Raw genomic sequence first — 15983 nt, forward strand, 5'->3', positions numbered from 1 at the left:
CAGCTCCCATCTGCTATGCCTGACTGGAGTTTCTGTGAACAGAGTGCCGACTCAGGGTTTCATACCTAGCACTTTGTCACACCCTGCTTTGAAAGTTTGTGGAGTTTTGAATTGTAGAATCCAGAAGTAATCAGAGTTTCTACAATTCAGAGGCTTTTTAGACCTCCATAGGTTCTAACACATGGAGGTGATTTCCCTGGGATATAACAGAAAACCCATCCACTATGTCCGAACACAACAGTTCAGATTAGCTCCTGGTAAAATGGAATAAGGACTGTTGGTTGACTACTAGCTGAGCCATAGTGACATTCCTGGTCCTGCTTTGAGCAGGGGATTGGACTAGATGACCTCCTGAGGTCTCTTCCAACCCTAATATTCTATGATTCTATGATTCAGTCTTGAAGTTGGAAAGCCTTGTAAAATAAATGGATTCCCACAACTGTTACTACAGGCGAATTACAAATTGTAACTGTTTTAACTAGTTCAGTTAGATTTTCATGTCCGCAACTACTAACCTTAATTCTTGAGTTGTGCAAAATAAATATTTGATGGAACATTGGGAGCATTCCCAGGAAAAATAACCCATATAATTCATTTGAATATATCTAGTCACTGAGCTCTGAAAATCAAGTCTCACCATCACTCCCTGGTTGTTCCAAGAGTAATAGCTGCATCTCTTTTGGGTTCCTTGTATATTGATGTTTGACGCTTATCATTTTGTATTTTCTTTGTCACCTTAGAAAAAACTATTTCTGGAGAGAGAAGGAAAGGAGTCCATTTTTTATTATCAGAGGAGGGAAACAATCATTCCCCTTGAACAATTGTTTCAAGTTTCCTTCTCCTCCTATCTACATGATAAAATATTAAAGAACACAAATTCCTTTTGCATGTTTTCCCCCACCCCTTACATCCTTCTGAGATCAAGCTAGCATGGAAGAGCTAGGGTATGTGACATGAGATAATCTTGTTCTTCCCCTGATTTTACCTACCATTTCCATGTCAGCAATCAATTTCAGACCTGAATGAATGTAAAGTGCTGGGAATTTTCTCTTCACAACCCTGAGCAGGATTTTGGAATAACTCAAGTCCCTCAATAAATCCGTCTCAGGATTTACACAAGACTTGTCGCATGATGGGATAGGAGTTTTAGTTCTGTGTAGACATCTAGCCTGAAAAAGCTGCTAGTTGTTTACATTAATACAAAACATTGGTGTCTTAATTAAAAGCTCTCAGAAATATGAGCCCCAGCTCTGATTTTATTAATATGGTGGAGGTAGAGTCCATGTTTGGTTGGTCAGAATAGGGAAATATTCCGACTCTTCTGTGAAACTAAAGCTCAGTTCAGGTCTATCTGGGAAATTAACAAATTCAGGAGTGTCATGGTATAGCTAACCCTAGTGACGTCTTTCTTTATGTTGATGGCTTAGTTTTGACTCGTAGGCAAGGTCTGATGAGATGCCTGTGATTCTTCAAAATGACGGCTTGCCTTTACGTTTTCCTGTGTAGTTTACTTTCTTCTTTCATTTCCCCTTTGTCCCCTTCTCCCTTTCCTTCCCCACTTCCCCAGTGTGGTGTCCTTCATTCCAATGGCGAATTTTTAGCAAATACCATTTCAAACGTAAAATATACCCTTCCCTACCTTCCTACCCCCTCACTCTCCACAAGCAGCAGAGGAAAGTATAGTTACTGGGAAAGGTTACTTTTTTAGGAATGGGATCTATGAGTCACACATATTGTAACCTTTGTTACAATATGTGTGTGACTCATAGATCCCATTCCTAAAAAAAACAGTCAAGTAGTTTGTAGACAACTAAGGGCACTTTTGACTTGTTCAGAGCAATTGCTTACATCACTTTCAGAAAAAGGTTAGGCAAGAAAGGTAGCTAACTTGCCCTTTTTCCCTATCCTCCAGCTGTGCCTTCCATGCAGCAGAGTTGGAAGCAATGGAATGAATAGGCCTCTCGAGGCGATTTCAGTCTGGACAATGTTCAGACACTGTTAGAAGTGACTAAAGGTTATTGATGTTATAGGAGCTGAACCAGAGAGAATAGACTTTGGTCCTTGCCCCCTCTCTCATCCCTCTGGTTACCAGAAATGCTAGCTCTGCATTCTCCATCCCCACCCCCATCTCAGACTCTGGGCAGGTTTGCAAAGCTATGTTATTAATTCCCCCTAAGAATCAAGCAGGATGAGCTTTCTCAGTGATGGCTCTCCCATGTCTTATCCCACTGACACGCTCTTGTTTATGTTAGTATTGAGGGGGAGGGAGAAACACTCTCTCCCTAATAGGGGAAGCACCTGTTATGCCTCAGGAACTCTCCAGTTGCCTGAGATTAAGATAACAAGCTTGGGTGTAGATCTGATGCCAAGTAAGACCTCCATCTTTGCTCACTTTGCAGCCTGGGGAATCAGCTGTTCAGTTCAGCTCCTCCAGACAGACTGGAGTTTGCCATAACAACATAGAGGTGACCTACAAAGGAAAAAAATTGCATTTGTGTCACCCTCTTCACTGTTTTATAAGGTCTGAAGAAGGCTTGAAAATGTTGTTTCTGCTTGGGATTTTTTTCTCCATTAGAAATATCAGGTCTGAACCACCCGGTTTGTGCCGGAGAATTCCATGGAGGACTGGAGATCTAGGGGTACTAAGACATTACAAGAGCTGTGCAATGGGGTGTTCAACCCATAGAAGCCCTGAGTGGATTCATCTGGGCCAGGAGGGGCCAATTAACATTATATGATGCACCTGGAGGGGAACCAGGGCTTGATAGGGCCTAATGGCAGATGAAACCCAACTGGGGAAGGAGCTGGCAAATAGGAGTATAATGCCAGGAAGGGGCTGCAGGTAGGAGGTTGGTAGTCACTCTACAGAAGAAAGGGGAGTTGGCTAGGGATAAGAAGGAGACATGGGGGAGAGAGCATTGGGATCCTGCTCTGGACTAGAGTGTTTTACAAGAGACCTAGAGGGGTGAAGTAGCCATGGGGAGCTGAGAAAGCTCTGGTAGCAAACTCACAGAAAGGCAAAGAGCTGGGGGAGTTGCCTAGGGAAACAGCAATGAGGATTGATGCTGAACAAATCTAGATGGCTAGTTGTAGGGTTGCTGGGCTGGAACAGGGAAGAGTGGTTCCCCTACCATCTCCTGGTAAAGTGGTACCTGGTGCTGGAACAGAGGACTGCCTGAGAAGGCATATGGACAACTTGTCTAGTGGGACTTTGTAACCTCAGAAGTGGGTCATGATCTAGTGACCTGACTGGAGAGCTGAGTCACAAAGAGGAACTACCCTGCGTCAGGGAGAGAAAGAGAGGAGCTACAGCACAAGCAATTGACAGAAGGGGGGCATCTGGGCTGAAAGCTAATTTCCAAACCCAGCCAGAAGCAAGGAGACTGAAACTTGAGCAAGGGAGACAGGAAGTTATATTTTAGTCAAATTGTCTAAGAGCTTATCAAGTGAAACTCCTAATAAACAGTCAGGAGAAAATCTGAGTTCATTAGTCATCTAGCAAAAACAGGGAAGGCAAGCGTTGATGGGCTTCAATCAACATGGGATGTAACTGCACTTACCTCAATGTAGTTACATCAGTAAAACCAGAGTACCTATCATCGGTGATGAATAAGATCAAGAATTCCTCATTTAAGAAAAAATAAGAATATACCAAAAACCTCAGGCCTTTTTAATATAGCACAAAGAAGAATGAAAGGGCACTGATTTATTTTTCCCAGTTGTGGGTCACCTTTAAAAATACAGTTACTCAGTGCATGAGACTCTTCACAATACCAACTTTTTCCCCTCTCCCTAGGAGAGGTGGGAGAGCCAGGCCTTTCATAGTCTGAGGCAGACAGATGTAGCTACAGTTCAGTAGAATGTTCAGTAGATGTTGTTCATTGAGAGGAGGGGGAATGAGGCTAAGCCCTTGCTCTAGTGGGGAGTGTCCACTGCTACCAAGCAGAAGAGACACACCAGAGAAGAAGGGTGGTCTTGTGGTTAAGGTGCCGAACCAGAACTTGAGCAATACGTGTTCAGTTCCTGGCTCTGACCCACACTTCCTCTGCTCCCCTGAACTAGTCACTTAATCTGCTGGTGCTTCTGTTTCCCCCTCTGTAAAACAAGGATGATAACTTCCTCTCTCCCAACCTCTGTCTGATTAGACACTGCACTCTTTTGGGCAGAGACACTCTTGACACGTATCTGGACACCGTCTAGCACAGTGGGGTCCTGACCTCAGCTGGGGCTTCTAGGTGCTACTGTCATAAAAAGAGTTAATGATAATGAAGACACTTCTCCTCTAATTTTGATAAGCACCTGTACAATGGCAATGATGCAATATACAAAGCTTCCCCTCTGACCCTAACGCCCGTCTAGGGGGCCTGCATGAGATATAGAGCACCCCAGGAATGGTCAGGGATTTAAATGTGTGCAGCTGCCTTGATTGTTTTTTCTGGGCAGTCACTGTTCATCTCTGACAGCATGTAACAAAAATTGTAAAACTGCCTTCTCTCCAGGCATTGATATCTCACTCATTGCTGTGGTATCTGAGTGCATTAAATACACAGGAATGTAATCCCAGGTGCCTGAGAGTTGCTGATTTTGACTAGGACCTGCCTTTCCCATCCCCTCTCCTCCTCTATATGCAGGCAGACTGTCTAAGGGAAAGGGGAGGGAGGAGGAAAGAGGACAGTGGAAGCAGGTGAGAGAACCTTTTCTTGGTGCCCATGTGCAAGCACAAGAACGTGGGGGTTGGGAATCTCTTCTGGGAGAAGGAGTGGAGGAGGAGGGAGGAATTCTGGTATCTTTTGGGTCAGGCTCTGTGAAGAGGACCAAGGGGGGAAGGTGCTTTTGTTGGGTGAGCATCCAGGTTGAGCGTTCTCATTCACAGCATCCAGGCTGGTGTAGGTAAATCTGGGTCTCCCTGCAAAGCCCTTTGATGGGGCTTTCACCTGCAAAGCCCACGAAGCAGTGAGTAACTTTCCCCACCCACCCCGAACTGAGCTCATGCCAGCTATGGGTGAGGAAGGAGTAAGGAGGTAGGATTTCAGCCCCACAGTGGGGTGGGCTCTGGCCAAAGAAGTGGTGTATGTTCTTGGCCAGGAGGAGTTAGGGGGCTGGAGGATTCTTGCTGAGAAGGAGGAAAAAGAATCTGCATTGTACTCCATGCTTGTGGGCCAAGATAAATGGGGAGACATCCTGCTTCCCTGTGGGGGCTTGAGACATCCCCTTCCCCATCCCACCCCCAAGTTCCATCTCATGAAGCAGCACTGGAGCAAGAGCAGTAAATAATGGTATAATCTACCTGTATTAGTGGGCCCCTTGATCCCAGGGAATCTATTGCTGCAAGTCTGGCAACATTGTCTGACTTTGCCTGTGCTAAGGAGAGTGAATGACCAACTGCACAGCTTTCCGCTTCATACAAGAGACGGTACATTCAGCAGCAGAGTGACACACGAGGGCACTGGCTCGGTTCCGATTTCAAAGGAAGAGAGCCACCTGCTGAATTACCAGTGCCACTTTCTGCAGCAAGTGTGCACTGCTTGAGCTCTGCCCTCTAAAGCACAGCAGATCCTACAGGTTCATGGTGAAAAGTGACACTGTGTTGTGCTCCAGGTCACAATTGACTGACCTTGGACAAGACTCACTTAAGCAGGCCTCTTCCTCTGCTGTTTCTAAGGGGACCCCAATTTGTGTTTCTCTCTCTAAGGAAAGAACTACTCTGGCACCTCTAAATCCAGTCACTGAGGAGAGGAACGTCTGCCTCACAAGGCTCTCTGTTCATGAGGCTTTCCTCCTTTGGGCTGTTTGGCCTTCCACATTTGCGAGTGGAGTCAGCATCAGAATCCCTCTTCTGTCTCTGTGGCTCCGTTTAGCACTGCTCCTCTGGCATGATGGAGAGTGTGCGATTGCTGGAACTTAAGCTAAATGCCTGAATTTAATTAAATAACAGCCTTATCATTAGTAATTGCTCTTGGTATTTTTATTGCAATAATCTGAATCCTGGTGAGCTCACTCGGCATTAGCATAGCTATGATAAGTGCTTCTCCGGAGTCTTCCCTACAAATGAATGAAGTGATACTCAGCCTGGCTTGGAGCTAGTTACACTGAAAGCAGCAACAGCCATGCAAAGATCTCGTCAGATCTTCCCAGCCTGGGGCTTGTGGCCTGAGTCTCCCAAGCACAACCACAGGCACCACAGCTCTATAGAATAGAGGCCAAAGAGATGTGTTTCTAGTCCAGGATGGTGGCAGCTGTAGGAGTGAGATGCTGAGACAAGAGTGGTCCTGGGGTTAAGGCACTGGACTAACCCCCCATCCTGCATGACCTTAGGCAAATCATTGAATTTCTTTGGGTGAAATCCTGTCCCTGTGAAGGGATTTTCACTAGAACTGGGCTTGAATCCTTTGTGGCTCAGTTCCCCATCAGTAGAATGTGGATAACAACATTGCTTTACCTCCCAGGGTATGGTGAGGATAAATGAATCAATGTCTGAGGCGGTCAGATATGACAATGATAGGGACCGTATAAGTACCTAGCTAGGAAGAGGTCAACTGGACGGAAAGTCTCATGCTGTTTGATTTTCCATTTTGTGCAGGTGTGCTTCCCGCCTGCACTTCTGCCAAGGTGACCCACACAAGCCCACACTATTCCAGTCCTTGAACTTGTCACCACTTTTGCCAGATTGTGTCCGTGGTGGAACTAGGAGCTGTACTCTAGGAACATATTAAAAGATGGCACCTGGGCTACTGTGATCCCTCGCTGGGAGACAGCAGTTCTGACATCTTTGGGGCCAGGTTCTATGAAGAGGACTTGGGGACAGGACGAGGATGGGGCATCTGAATCTCTGGGAGGCATGTACAGGTAGAACCCAAGTAGTGCAAGTTATGCTTGTGAGCCTGCAGACCAGTGAGGATGCTCTATAAAACATCTGCTTATCAGCCATTTAAAATTGACCACTGATGGTTTTGTTTCAGGGAAGAGGGGACGTATATGTTCAGACTAATATGTCTCAGTAGCCTCCCTCATCTACTGAGCTCCAAGTGAAATTATCAAAATTTGTCTCTGAAAGGAAAGAATTGGGTTTCTTTTCCTGCAAGCAAATGAACAAACAACAGTTCAGTGGAAATACAGGAAGGAATAAAATGGATGCAGCCACCTTGAGGTGCTTGCTTTTCACTGAGTGGACTTAAATGTCCTTTACAAAGCGTGTCTTTCTCACCAACAGAAGTTGATCCAATAAAAGAAATTACCTCGCCCACTTGTTTCTCTGGATAAGAGGGTAGTCCCATAACTAATCTCAATGATGGAGCGGGATGTTTAGTGCAGAGCACAGGGGGATGCAGTGTCACCCCATAAAAAGGGACAATAAAGTTAAACACCCTGAGTGCAAAAATAAGATGGGAATGGTCTCCCACGCATACAGCATTTGAATCTCGGTAACCTTGTTTGTTTTATTGAACCGAGGCAGTTTGGTGTAGGTGCCTTTCAGGGCTGCAGCTGAGATCAGATTAATCAAGAAATGAAATTCATGTTGTGAGACAACAACTTGTTTTGAGTGGAAGGGGCAGTATGTTATAAGGGTCAGGGAAATCCCAGCAAGGAACAGAAACAATTCCATGTTCCACATGGAGCACAGCTCAAACAGCACATTTTGAACACTGAGTATTCACTACAAATGGCTTGGGGAAACTCCTTTCACTGAAATTAGCTTTATATCAACTATTGGTTAAAGACTGTTGAAAAACAAACTCATTTTTAATAACCATGAGCTACTTGTGGGCAATTTGCAAACAGAAAGAGGGCTGGATTCACTTAATCAGTCGTTCATAATGATTAATTTAACCAGTTATAGTTAAGAGATGACTCCACTCTTTGCTTATAGCAGCCTGAGCCCTGTTATCTTCTGCTATCTGAGTTCCATTTTCCCAGCAGTCCTTCTATATTTGGACCATGGACCTACAGAAAGTTGGTCAGTATCAAGTGTTGATGGAGATGGTATGAGAATAAGCTGCTGGCAAGACATGCTTCATCTTAAACCCCCTTTTACCACCCATCGCTAAGTCACTGATGGTAGTTTCTACTACTAACCCTGACATGCCCAGTTCAGCATTGCGTTCTCTGCTTTTAGGGCTTTTTAGATTCCCAAGAAGTCTTCTGAGTTGGGTAAAGGCATTATTACACGATGGGTGACTCCACTCCTTTCTGATCCCTTTGATACAGACCTATCAGACTGCAAAGGACTTTTCAGACTCTGGATTCCTGAAACAAACAGAGTAGGCTCCAGAGGCAAACATATAATGAATTACACAGCTCCTTGAGTAGATTCACAGCATTTTTATTCAATTGCTTTAAAGGTGCAATACCAAAAGTGCCTTTCTCTCTCTCACACACAGAGACACACTCCCCTCCATATTTGTCTCCTCTAATTGCAGTAGTTTTCCAGCTGGTACAGGGAGCAGGTGTTATGGCAGCATTGCTCAACGATTCCCCTCTTGTCTTGCTGGTATTCCTGTTGTTGGAATGGCAGTTCTTCCACTGAATTCTGCAGATGGCCATTCACTGCCAGGAAAAAGAAGAAAACCTTGTGGAATTATATATAGAATTACCTTTGACTGTTTTATCTCAGCTGGGGTACCTCTTTATAGTGATCAGCATTTCCTGTATAGAGCTGATTGGAAAATAGGGGGAAACTGAATTTATTTTCCCTTTATTAATATTGTAGCATATAGAGACCCTGTATTTAGGGTGATCAGATGTCCCGATATTATCAGGACTCTCCCAATATTAGGGACTCTGTCTTATATACACAACTATACCCTGCTCCCCGGAAAGAAAAAAAGTGACCCGATTTTTCACACTTGCAATCTGGTCATGCTACCTGTATTTCATGTTCCAACCAGGTTCTATAATTCATTAGCGGGGCCATGCCTGATGGGTATTGACAATACTAAAAGGAAGAGGGTGTGGAATTATTGTGGGGGACTTGTAGAAATGGAGAAAGATCTTCTGAGCTAAATGAGGTGCCTGGCTGGTAATAGACTATTGTAAAAATGTGCTGCTCTGTTACATGGAGATGAGTTAGGCTGGAATTGCAAATATCTCAGAAGGTCCTCATCTTGTGAGCCTGAGCAAACAACTACACTGCCCAAGGGATTGTGGGCAAATGTTAGTTGTCAGGTTGGGTGTGTTGCCTCTTGAATCTTGAATAGCCTTTTCCTCTTCACTGGCTGCATGTAGCCTAGGGATGACTGGAACATGGTACATATTTATGTGTGGTGAAAAGTTTTTTGGGGGAAATGGAGGACTTTTACAAAAAAATTCCAAATTTTTGATTAACTGAAATGTTTTCAATAGAAATATTTGGCTTTTCAATGAAAAACATGGAAAACTTCAAATGAAATGAAAATTTTTGCTTGGAAGAAGAAAAAAGCAATTGTACAACTACAAAAGTTTAGATGGAAAAATTGTGACCGTTTCCATTATTGCATCACTTTCCCCTGGCTCTTTGTTTGTCTTTGTTTAGAAGTTCTCTGGGGCTCTCTGTTTTATATTTGGAAATCTCCTAGCACAAAGGGGCTTCCTGTTCAATTGAAATTTTCCAGCCAGTCCTTTTACTGTCAAACAGAATAGCTTGGAAACAAGCCCATTCACTCTGCACCTCAGTCAGGCAGATGCTACAGTGCCACTGGCACCCAAGTGAGCTCCTGATTTCGACACCATGACATTTTTACATGGAGGAGCCTCTCTTCCCCTTGGAATGCACCTGAAATCTTGGGCTACCATGTAGACAAGCCTTGTCCTTCCTTCAGATGGTCTGTGCTCAGCCAACTGGCTGAGAAGAGCGGTGGTGCCTGTCAATATCACTTCCATGTCAGCCATTTGGCAGCATGAAGCACTTTATGAGCCTATCAGGAGCTGGGAATGGCACTGTTCCCAGCCCCTGCTTTCCAAGGGAGGAGACAAGTGTGAGCCTTCAGTGATAATTCCTACAGCATGTTGCTTTACTGCAGGACCACCCAGCCAGCCTTTGCGTTTTTTTTTTTTTTTTTAAAGCTTCATTTGAAATTTGATTTTCCAGTATTTGTACAATGGGGTCCAGATCCAGGCCTGGGATCGCTAGGCTCTACCACAATACACATTAATAATAATAATAATAATAAGCATCATTTCTTTGCTTCATACAGTTTTGCTCCATTGAAGAGAAGAGGGCTGCTAACATTTCAACAGTGTGCCCTGAAGGACAGATGGAACTATTAAGACATGCTGTGCCCTAGTTTTCTCCCTGCCAACACTTGCAATACAGACTTCCCCTTTCCTCACCGGCCACCCTGTGATGGAGAAGCATCTTCTCACTATGATTCAGCAACATGCTTCCTACACATATATACATAGCCTGCGAGTTCCTGCATAAAGAGAAGTGGTTTGCAAAGGGAAAGAAGCTGATGTGAGCTGCAGGGGAGGCAAGTGGGACTGCTGGAAAGAACTGACTTACCTAGGGGCTGCTCGAGGTCCCGTCGGGCTTTGGGAGAGTAGAAGAAGCCCCGTTCTCCACACACCAGATAGAGGGCCTCCACTAGGTGTGAGCCGCAGAGGTGCTGGTTGGCAGCAGCATGGCTGATAGGGGGGCCAGAAAGAGCAAGGAGGGCCAGGAGAGGCAGTGATCGGATCCAGAGAGCCATGACGAGAAAGGCGAGACCTAGGAAAGCTAGGAGGGGAAAAATGAGGCAGAGAGTGAGGGGGAGAATGAGCTAGAGACAGGGAGGGTGGGTAGGAGAGAGTTTAATATGAGACTTGCGTCGTCGTGCATCTTAAAGCCTTTAATTCTTTTGGCAAGAGAGTCAATGCAAGGTGATGGAAGGGCCCCTCTAACAATCCCACAGAAACATGGGTGAGAGGGTGCTTTATGAATCCCAGTCACAGGGAAACTTTGGTGCCTCCCATGTGATATTACATTAATAATAATACGTTTAAAAAAACAGCTCGTACCCAGTACGTATGGAACCCAGTCAAGTAGAAAATGGCTCATGTCTAATTTATCGCCCCCTAGCCTCTTCCCCCAAAGAACTTGACTGGACCCTAAGTGCCTGAGAATGAAATAACAGAGAACTGCTCTTAACTCCTGCACATCAGCCGCAGCTTGGAGCCTCAGGGAAGAATGCGAAGATAGCCTATGATCTCCCCAAATCCTGGGGCAGCAAAGCACTCAGGGCTCAGTGGGGCATATGGAAACCCCAGTCATATTCCCTACACCAGCGCTGGTGGGGAGAGGGCTTGTACTGTAGGAGCCACAACAGCACCTCTGCAGCAGCAGAGGACCCTCCTACAGCAGGATGACCCTTCTATGGCTAGTTATGTTAGTCATGTGGTGCTAGTTAGGGGATGGCTACAGCACACACCAGGATCTGGGCCATAGTCTTTTGAACGGAATGCTGCAGTCATCTGCCATGTTAATCCCAAGGTGCACACAAAGGGGTGAAACAGACCTGATCAGGCAGCTTCTGCTTATCCATAGAACAGGAACAACATGTGCCATAGCGGTGCCAGCTTCCCTACCCATCCTACCAATGCATTTCAGCCAGGGCCTGGATAAGGAGGCAGCCCACAACGCCCAATTATAAGGAGCTGGGTTTTTTTATAATTATTATTATTTTAGCCTATATTTAGACTGTGGGTTTCTCCCCCTTCTAGCAGGTTGCCCTTGGCAATGAATATTTTGTGGGGAAAACACTCAAGATGGACTTTCACTGTTGAGCCTCCGCGGTCACCCCTTCCCACTTGCGGTGCCCACCTGTGCTATGAACATAACAAAACCACCATTGTTGCGGGCACTGACTCGCACCCTTGTTTGCTGTCCTAGCAGAGAGAGCACGAAGACTGACCGGCCATGGATAGGTAACCCATTCATGTCAAGTCTAAAGCTCTTGGGCAGGACAGTGTGGGAAATTTTGATATCCCCATGCTGTGCCAATGCTGCAGATAGCTGACATCATTTGCCAGAGCTGTCAAGCCGACACCTTTCACTGGCACTACATTCTCCTAAGAAAAGGGCTTGGAAAAAAAACACAGTTAGAGGCTGAGATGATGGTGATAGAGAGGAAAATGGACTTACCTAACTAGGTGGCAGCAGGAGAAGAAGTGAGGTCTGCTTGGAGAGGCTAGAGTTGCTTTATAGTGACTTCCCTATCCTCCTTTCACTGTATTTATATCCTTTTGCATTTGTCCGAACAACACAGAAATTAATCAGAGCTCCACCTTCTCAGCGATGCCCTGGCCAAAATTTTTGCTGCCTAGGCACATTAAGTCCTCTCTGCACAGTGTCAACAGGTCTTTAGGAGGTTTAAGATAGAAGCAACAGTTTGCAGTTTCCATCTCATTTCACCTGTAGCCTGTTTTCGCTTTGCAGAAGCTCTGTCTGGAGTTGTGGTGACCCTTTTAGCAGGAGATAATGCTGCTATTAAAGCTCTAACGATTACACTAATGCTGGGCAATAGGCACTGCCAGGATTGAGGGGGCCAAGTGGCTGCCAGTCTCAACAGCTGTTTCTGAAGTGTAAAATTAGAGAAAAGCAAACATGTTAATATGTTAGGTTAATTTCAGCCCACTGAGTAACTGACGATAGGCCAAGCTGTTGATGAGACTGTGCTAGAGCTAGGTGTTAAAGAGGAAAGAAAACACTTCATTAGAGGGAAGGATATCTGTATCTCTCACTCACTCTCATATATATATATATATATATAAAATACCAGAAATTGGATCTTGGACCCGGAAAACGTTTCTGATGAAAATTTCTGCTGCCATGTGATTTTCTGTAGAATTCTACTCCATTGCTGGCAATTTTTAAATCAAGATTGGATGTTTTTCTGAAAGATGCTCTAGGAATTATTTTGGGGAAATTCTATGGTCTGTGTTATACAGGAGGTCAAACCAGATTATCCCAATGGTCTTTTCTGGCCTTGGAATCCATGAACCTCTTTTTTTTTTTTTTTTTTTTTTTTAACGAATTAGGTTCCTTGCCTTCAGGGTTCCAATGGAAAGCTTAAAACTGTGACCCAAATGTAAACCAATGCACTGGTGTCTGCAGAAAACCTGAAGGAATAGCTTGGAGAGGTGGGAGCTACTCCATTTATATTATTAGCTTGTTAATTCTGCATCCTAATGATAACATTTAGCATATTATAATGTGAGGAGAAATTAAAATAAATAGAATTTAATATCAGAATGAATAATGGAGGGGCTATTGTATTGACTACATTATTCATAGTCATAAAAACAAAAATAAAACAAATTCACCATAAGATGATACAGAATTTCTACTAGAATGCTCCAGAACATAGGGAGCTAAGTGCAGAATTTATGTTTCTCTCTCCTCAGAATATATGGGAGTCGGGAGGTTGCTGTCGTTCTAGGTTTCTTAGGAGTTCATATTGAATGCATAATGGCTGCTACGTTTGCCTGTCCAGATGCTACGTTACTCTGGAAAGCACTTGTAGCATAAAAAGGTGCTATATAAAACTACACACTGCAGACAGGGCATGGTTTTTTTTTTTATTATTATTATTCTGTACTTCCGTACTGGTATCCAAATGATACAAAATCAGTAGGGGAAATAAAACCGGTGGACATCTCCGCTCCTCTTAAGAGGTTTATTACCTTTACGTCTCTATCGCACAGCAATAAAGGGAATTATGGAAGATAAAAAGCATGAGGAGTAGTTGTTTGGTTCACGGTAGAATATAGGGTGGGTGAGAATGAGCAAAAGAGAGACTGAAGGGAGTTATAGGTTCAAGTGCAACCAGCTCACATGCAGGAAAGCTACCAGACATCAGCAGAAACCCCCTCTGTATTTCCAAAACCACAACTTGGATCATATCTTACTCAGGGCCGGTGCAAGGAAGTTTCGCGCCCTTGGCGAAACTTCCACCTTGCATGACCCCCCCCCCCAGCCCTGCGGCAGCTCCCCTCCGCCCTGAGGCGCCCCCTTCCCGCGGCAGCTCCCCCCTCCGGGGAGCTGTGAGGCAGCTCCCCACCCCAGCTCATCTCTGCTCCGCCTCCCCCCCGAGCACGCTGCCCCCGCTCTAATTCTCCTCCCCTCCCAGGCTTGTGGCGCCAAACAGCTGATTGGCGCCGCAAGCCTGGGAGGCGGGAGAAGTGGAGCAGCAATGGCATGCTCGGGGAGGGGGCGTAGCAGAGGTGAGCTGGGGTGGGGAGCCCTGCGGTAGCTCCCCCCCCAGCCCTGAGGCACCCCCACGGCAGCTCCCCACCCCCCTGGCCTGAGAAGCCATGTTGCAGCTCCCCACCCCAGCTCACCTCTGCTCTGCCTCCTCCCCGAGCACTCCGCCCCCGCTCTAATTCTCCTCCCCTCCCAGGCTTGCGGCACCAAACAGCTGATTGGCGCTGCAAGCCTGGGAGGCGGGAGAAGTGGAGCGGCGACCGCGCACTCGGGGAGGGGGCGTAGGAATGCTGTAAAAAAAAAATTGGGGGCATCGCTTTTTGGTGCCCCCAAATCTTGGTGCCCTAGGCAACCGCCTAGTTTGCCTTAATGGTAGCACCGGCCCTGATCTTACTTTTGTCTTCAGTAGCTTCCTCTTCTTCTGGCCTTCCTGCAACTCATGTTACTGCCCTCCACTCGATACAGAATTATGCTGCTACAATCACCCTTCTTTCTAATTATCTGATCACAACACACACCTTGTCACTGACCACTTTATTGATTTGCTCTTGCCCATTGTTTCCCAAAGTGTGGGGTGTGGTGGAACTCCCTGTTGTTCTCCAGTCTCTAGCTGGTATGGTTGAGAAGAAAACCTTCAGAACATGAAGTGAGTTGAACCACTATAGAGATGTTTGCACCTGAGTTTGCAGAGAGCCTGAAACAATAGCTCTGAGGTGTGAGATGCTCTGTTCATGTCAATGGGTGCTAACCAGATGCCAATGATGATACTTTAAATGTCAACACATTTAATTATTTCACTGCTCATCAAAGAAAGGAAAGAAAGCATCATACTATGTAGATCTACACCATCATTACACAAAGTATGTGAGGTCAAAAGGACTAACCAGCAAAGGGGCAGGGGGCATTAGTTTCATTTTCCTGAAAGTAAGCTCAACTTTCAAACACTGCTGTAGCCTACCACAGCAGGTTGCAGCTTCTTGCCTCACCCTCACAATATGGCTCCAGCTACTGTACATCATCTGAGCTCACTTCCTCCTGCTCCCGTGCCTGCTGCTGCCAATCCACTTGTGCCACCCTCTTCAAAACACACTTTTTCTGCAAAGACCCACAGCAAAAGAAATGCATTTAAAAAATCTGGACTCCTTTGATTGGACCATCTTCTGGTATCCTGTTACACTATTCACTGGAGTTACAGACGCTCAGCACCTCTGAAATTCAGGACCTTATATCTCTTAATTCTCTCGCCTGTTTAATCTAGAAATTAAGGGCCTGATTGTCCTCTTACACCTGTATAAATCAGAATTCCTTTGAAATGAGTGGAGTCAGACCAATATAAAAAATGATGAGAGCTGAATCAGTCTAAATTACCTAAATTAATGGCCTAAAGTCCTTAGGTAAGGGATCATGTCTTCCTCTGCTATCAGTGCTCTGTAAGTAATAACTCCTGTTTGGCATTTTCATGTTTTTAGGGAATATAGTATCATGTGTTTGCTAAATGACTCTGGGAGCAGAAAGTCTTGTGAAAAGTGGCAACCCTCTGATACATGGATGGAGAGGGGATTTATTTACCCACATAGATTATCAGTCATGTCCTCTGCTATAGATGCTCTCTCTCTCTTTTTCATGCTGCCATGACATTCAAACAAGTTAATAGCATCTCTGCACAATATGTAACATTATCCCCATCAACCCCCTCCCGCGGACCCCCAAAAAGCCTTTTGATGCACTACTGAGTGACCTGGCAGCATATTCAGGCATAGGGGCTTGGGTGCCAGGAAGATCTGAGTAGAGTAAATTCACTTAATCAGGCCTGCTTTCCACTGGGCTA

General features: G+C 45.3%; 1 protein-coding gene across 1 annotated transcript; it reads right to left on the minus strand.

Annotated features, from left to right (window-relative positions):
- Positions 1-8407: 8407 nt before the first annotated feature.
- On the minus strand, positions 8408-10664 carry INS (insulin). The gene is made up of 2 exons (XM_065403901.1): positions 10478-10664; positions 8408-8544 (listed from the first exon to the last, which is right to left on the minus strand). The coding sequence occupies exons 1-2, from the start codon at positions 10662-10664 to the stop codon at positions 8408-8410; spliced, it is 324 nt and encodes a 107-aa protein (XP_065259973.1).
- Between the last annotated feature and the right edge of the window lie 5319 nt (positions 10665-15983).

The sequence above is a fragment of the Emys orbicularis genome, chromosome 4 (assembly GCF_028017835.1).
Source record: "Emys orbicularis isolate rEmyOrb1 chromosome 4, rEmyOrb1.hap1, whole genome shotgun sequence".
Taxonomy (NCBI): Eukaryota; Metazoa; Chordata; order Testudines; family Emydidae; genus Emys; species Emys orbicularis.

Excerpts from the sequence above, each read along its gene's own strand:
- INS (XM_065403901.1), bottom strand. The coding sequence starts at position 10,664 with ATGGCTCTCTGGATCCGATCACTGCCTCTCCTGGCCCTCCTTGCTCTT. Across the intron at positions 8,545-10,477 it reads GGACCTCGAGCAGCCCCTAG|TGAATGGCCATCTGCAGAAT; the intron begins GTAAGTCAGTTC and ends TTTTCCTGGCAG.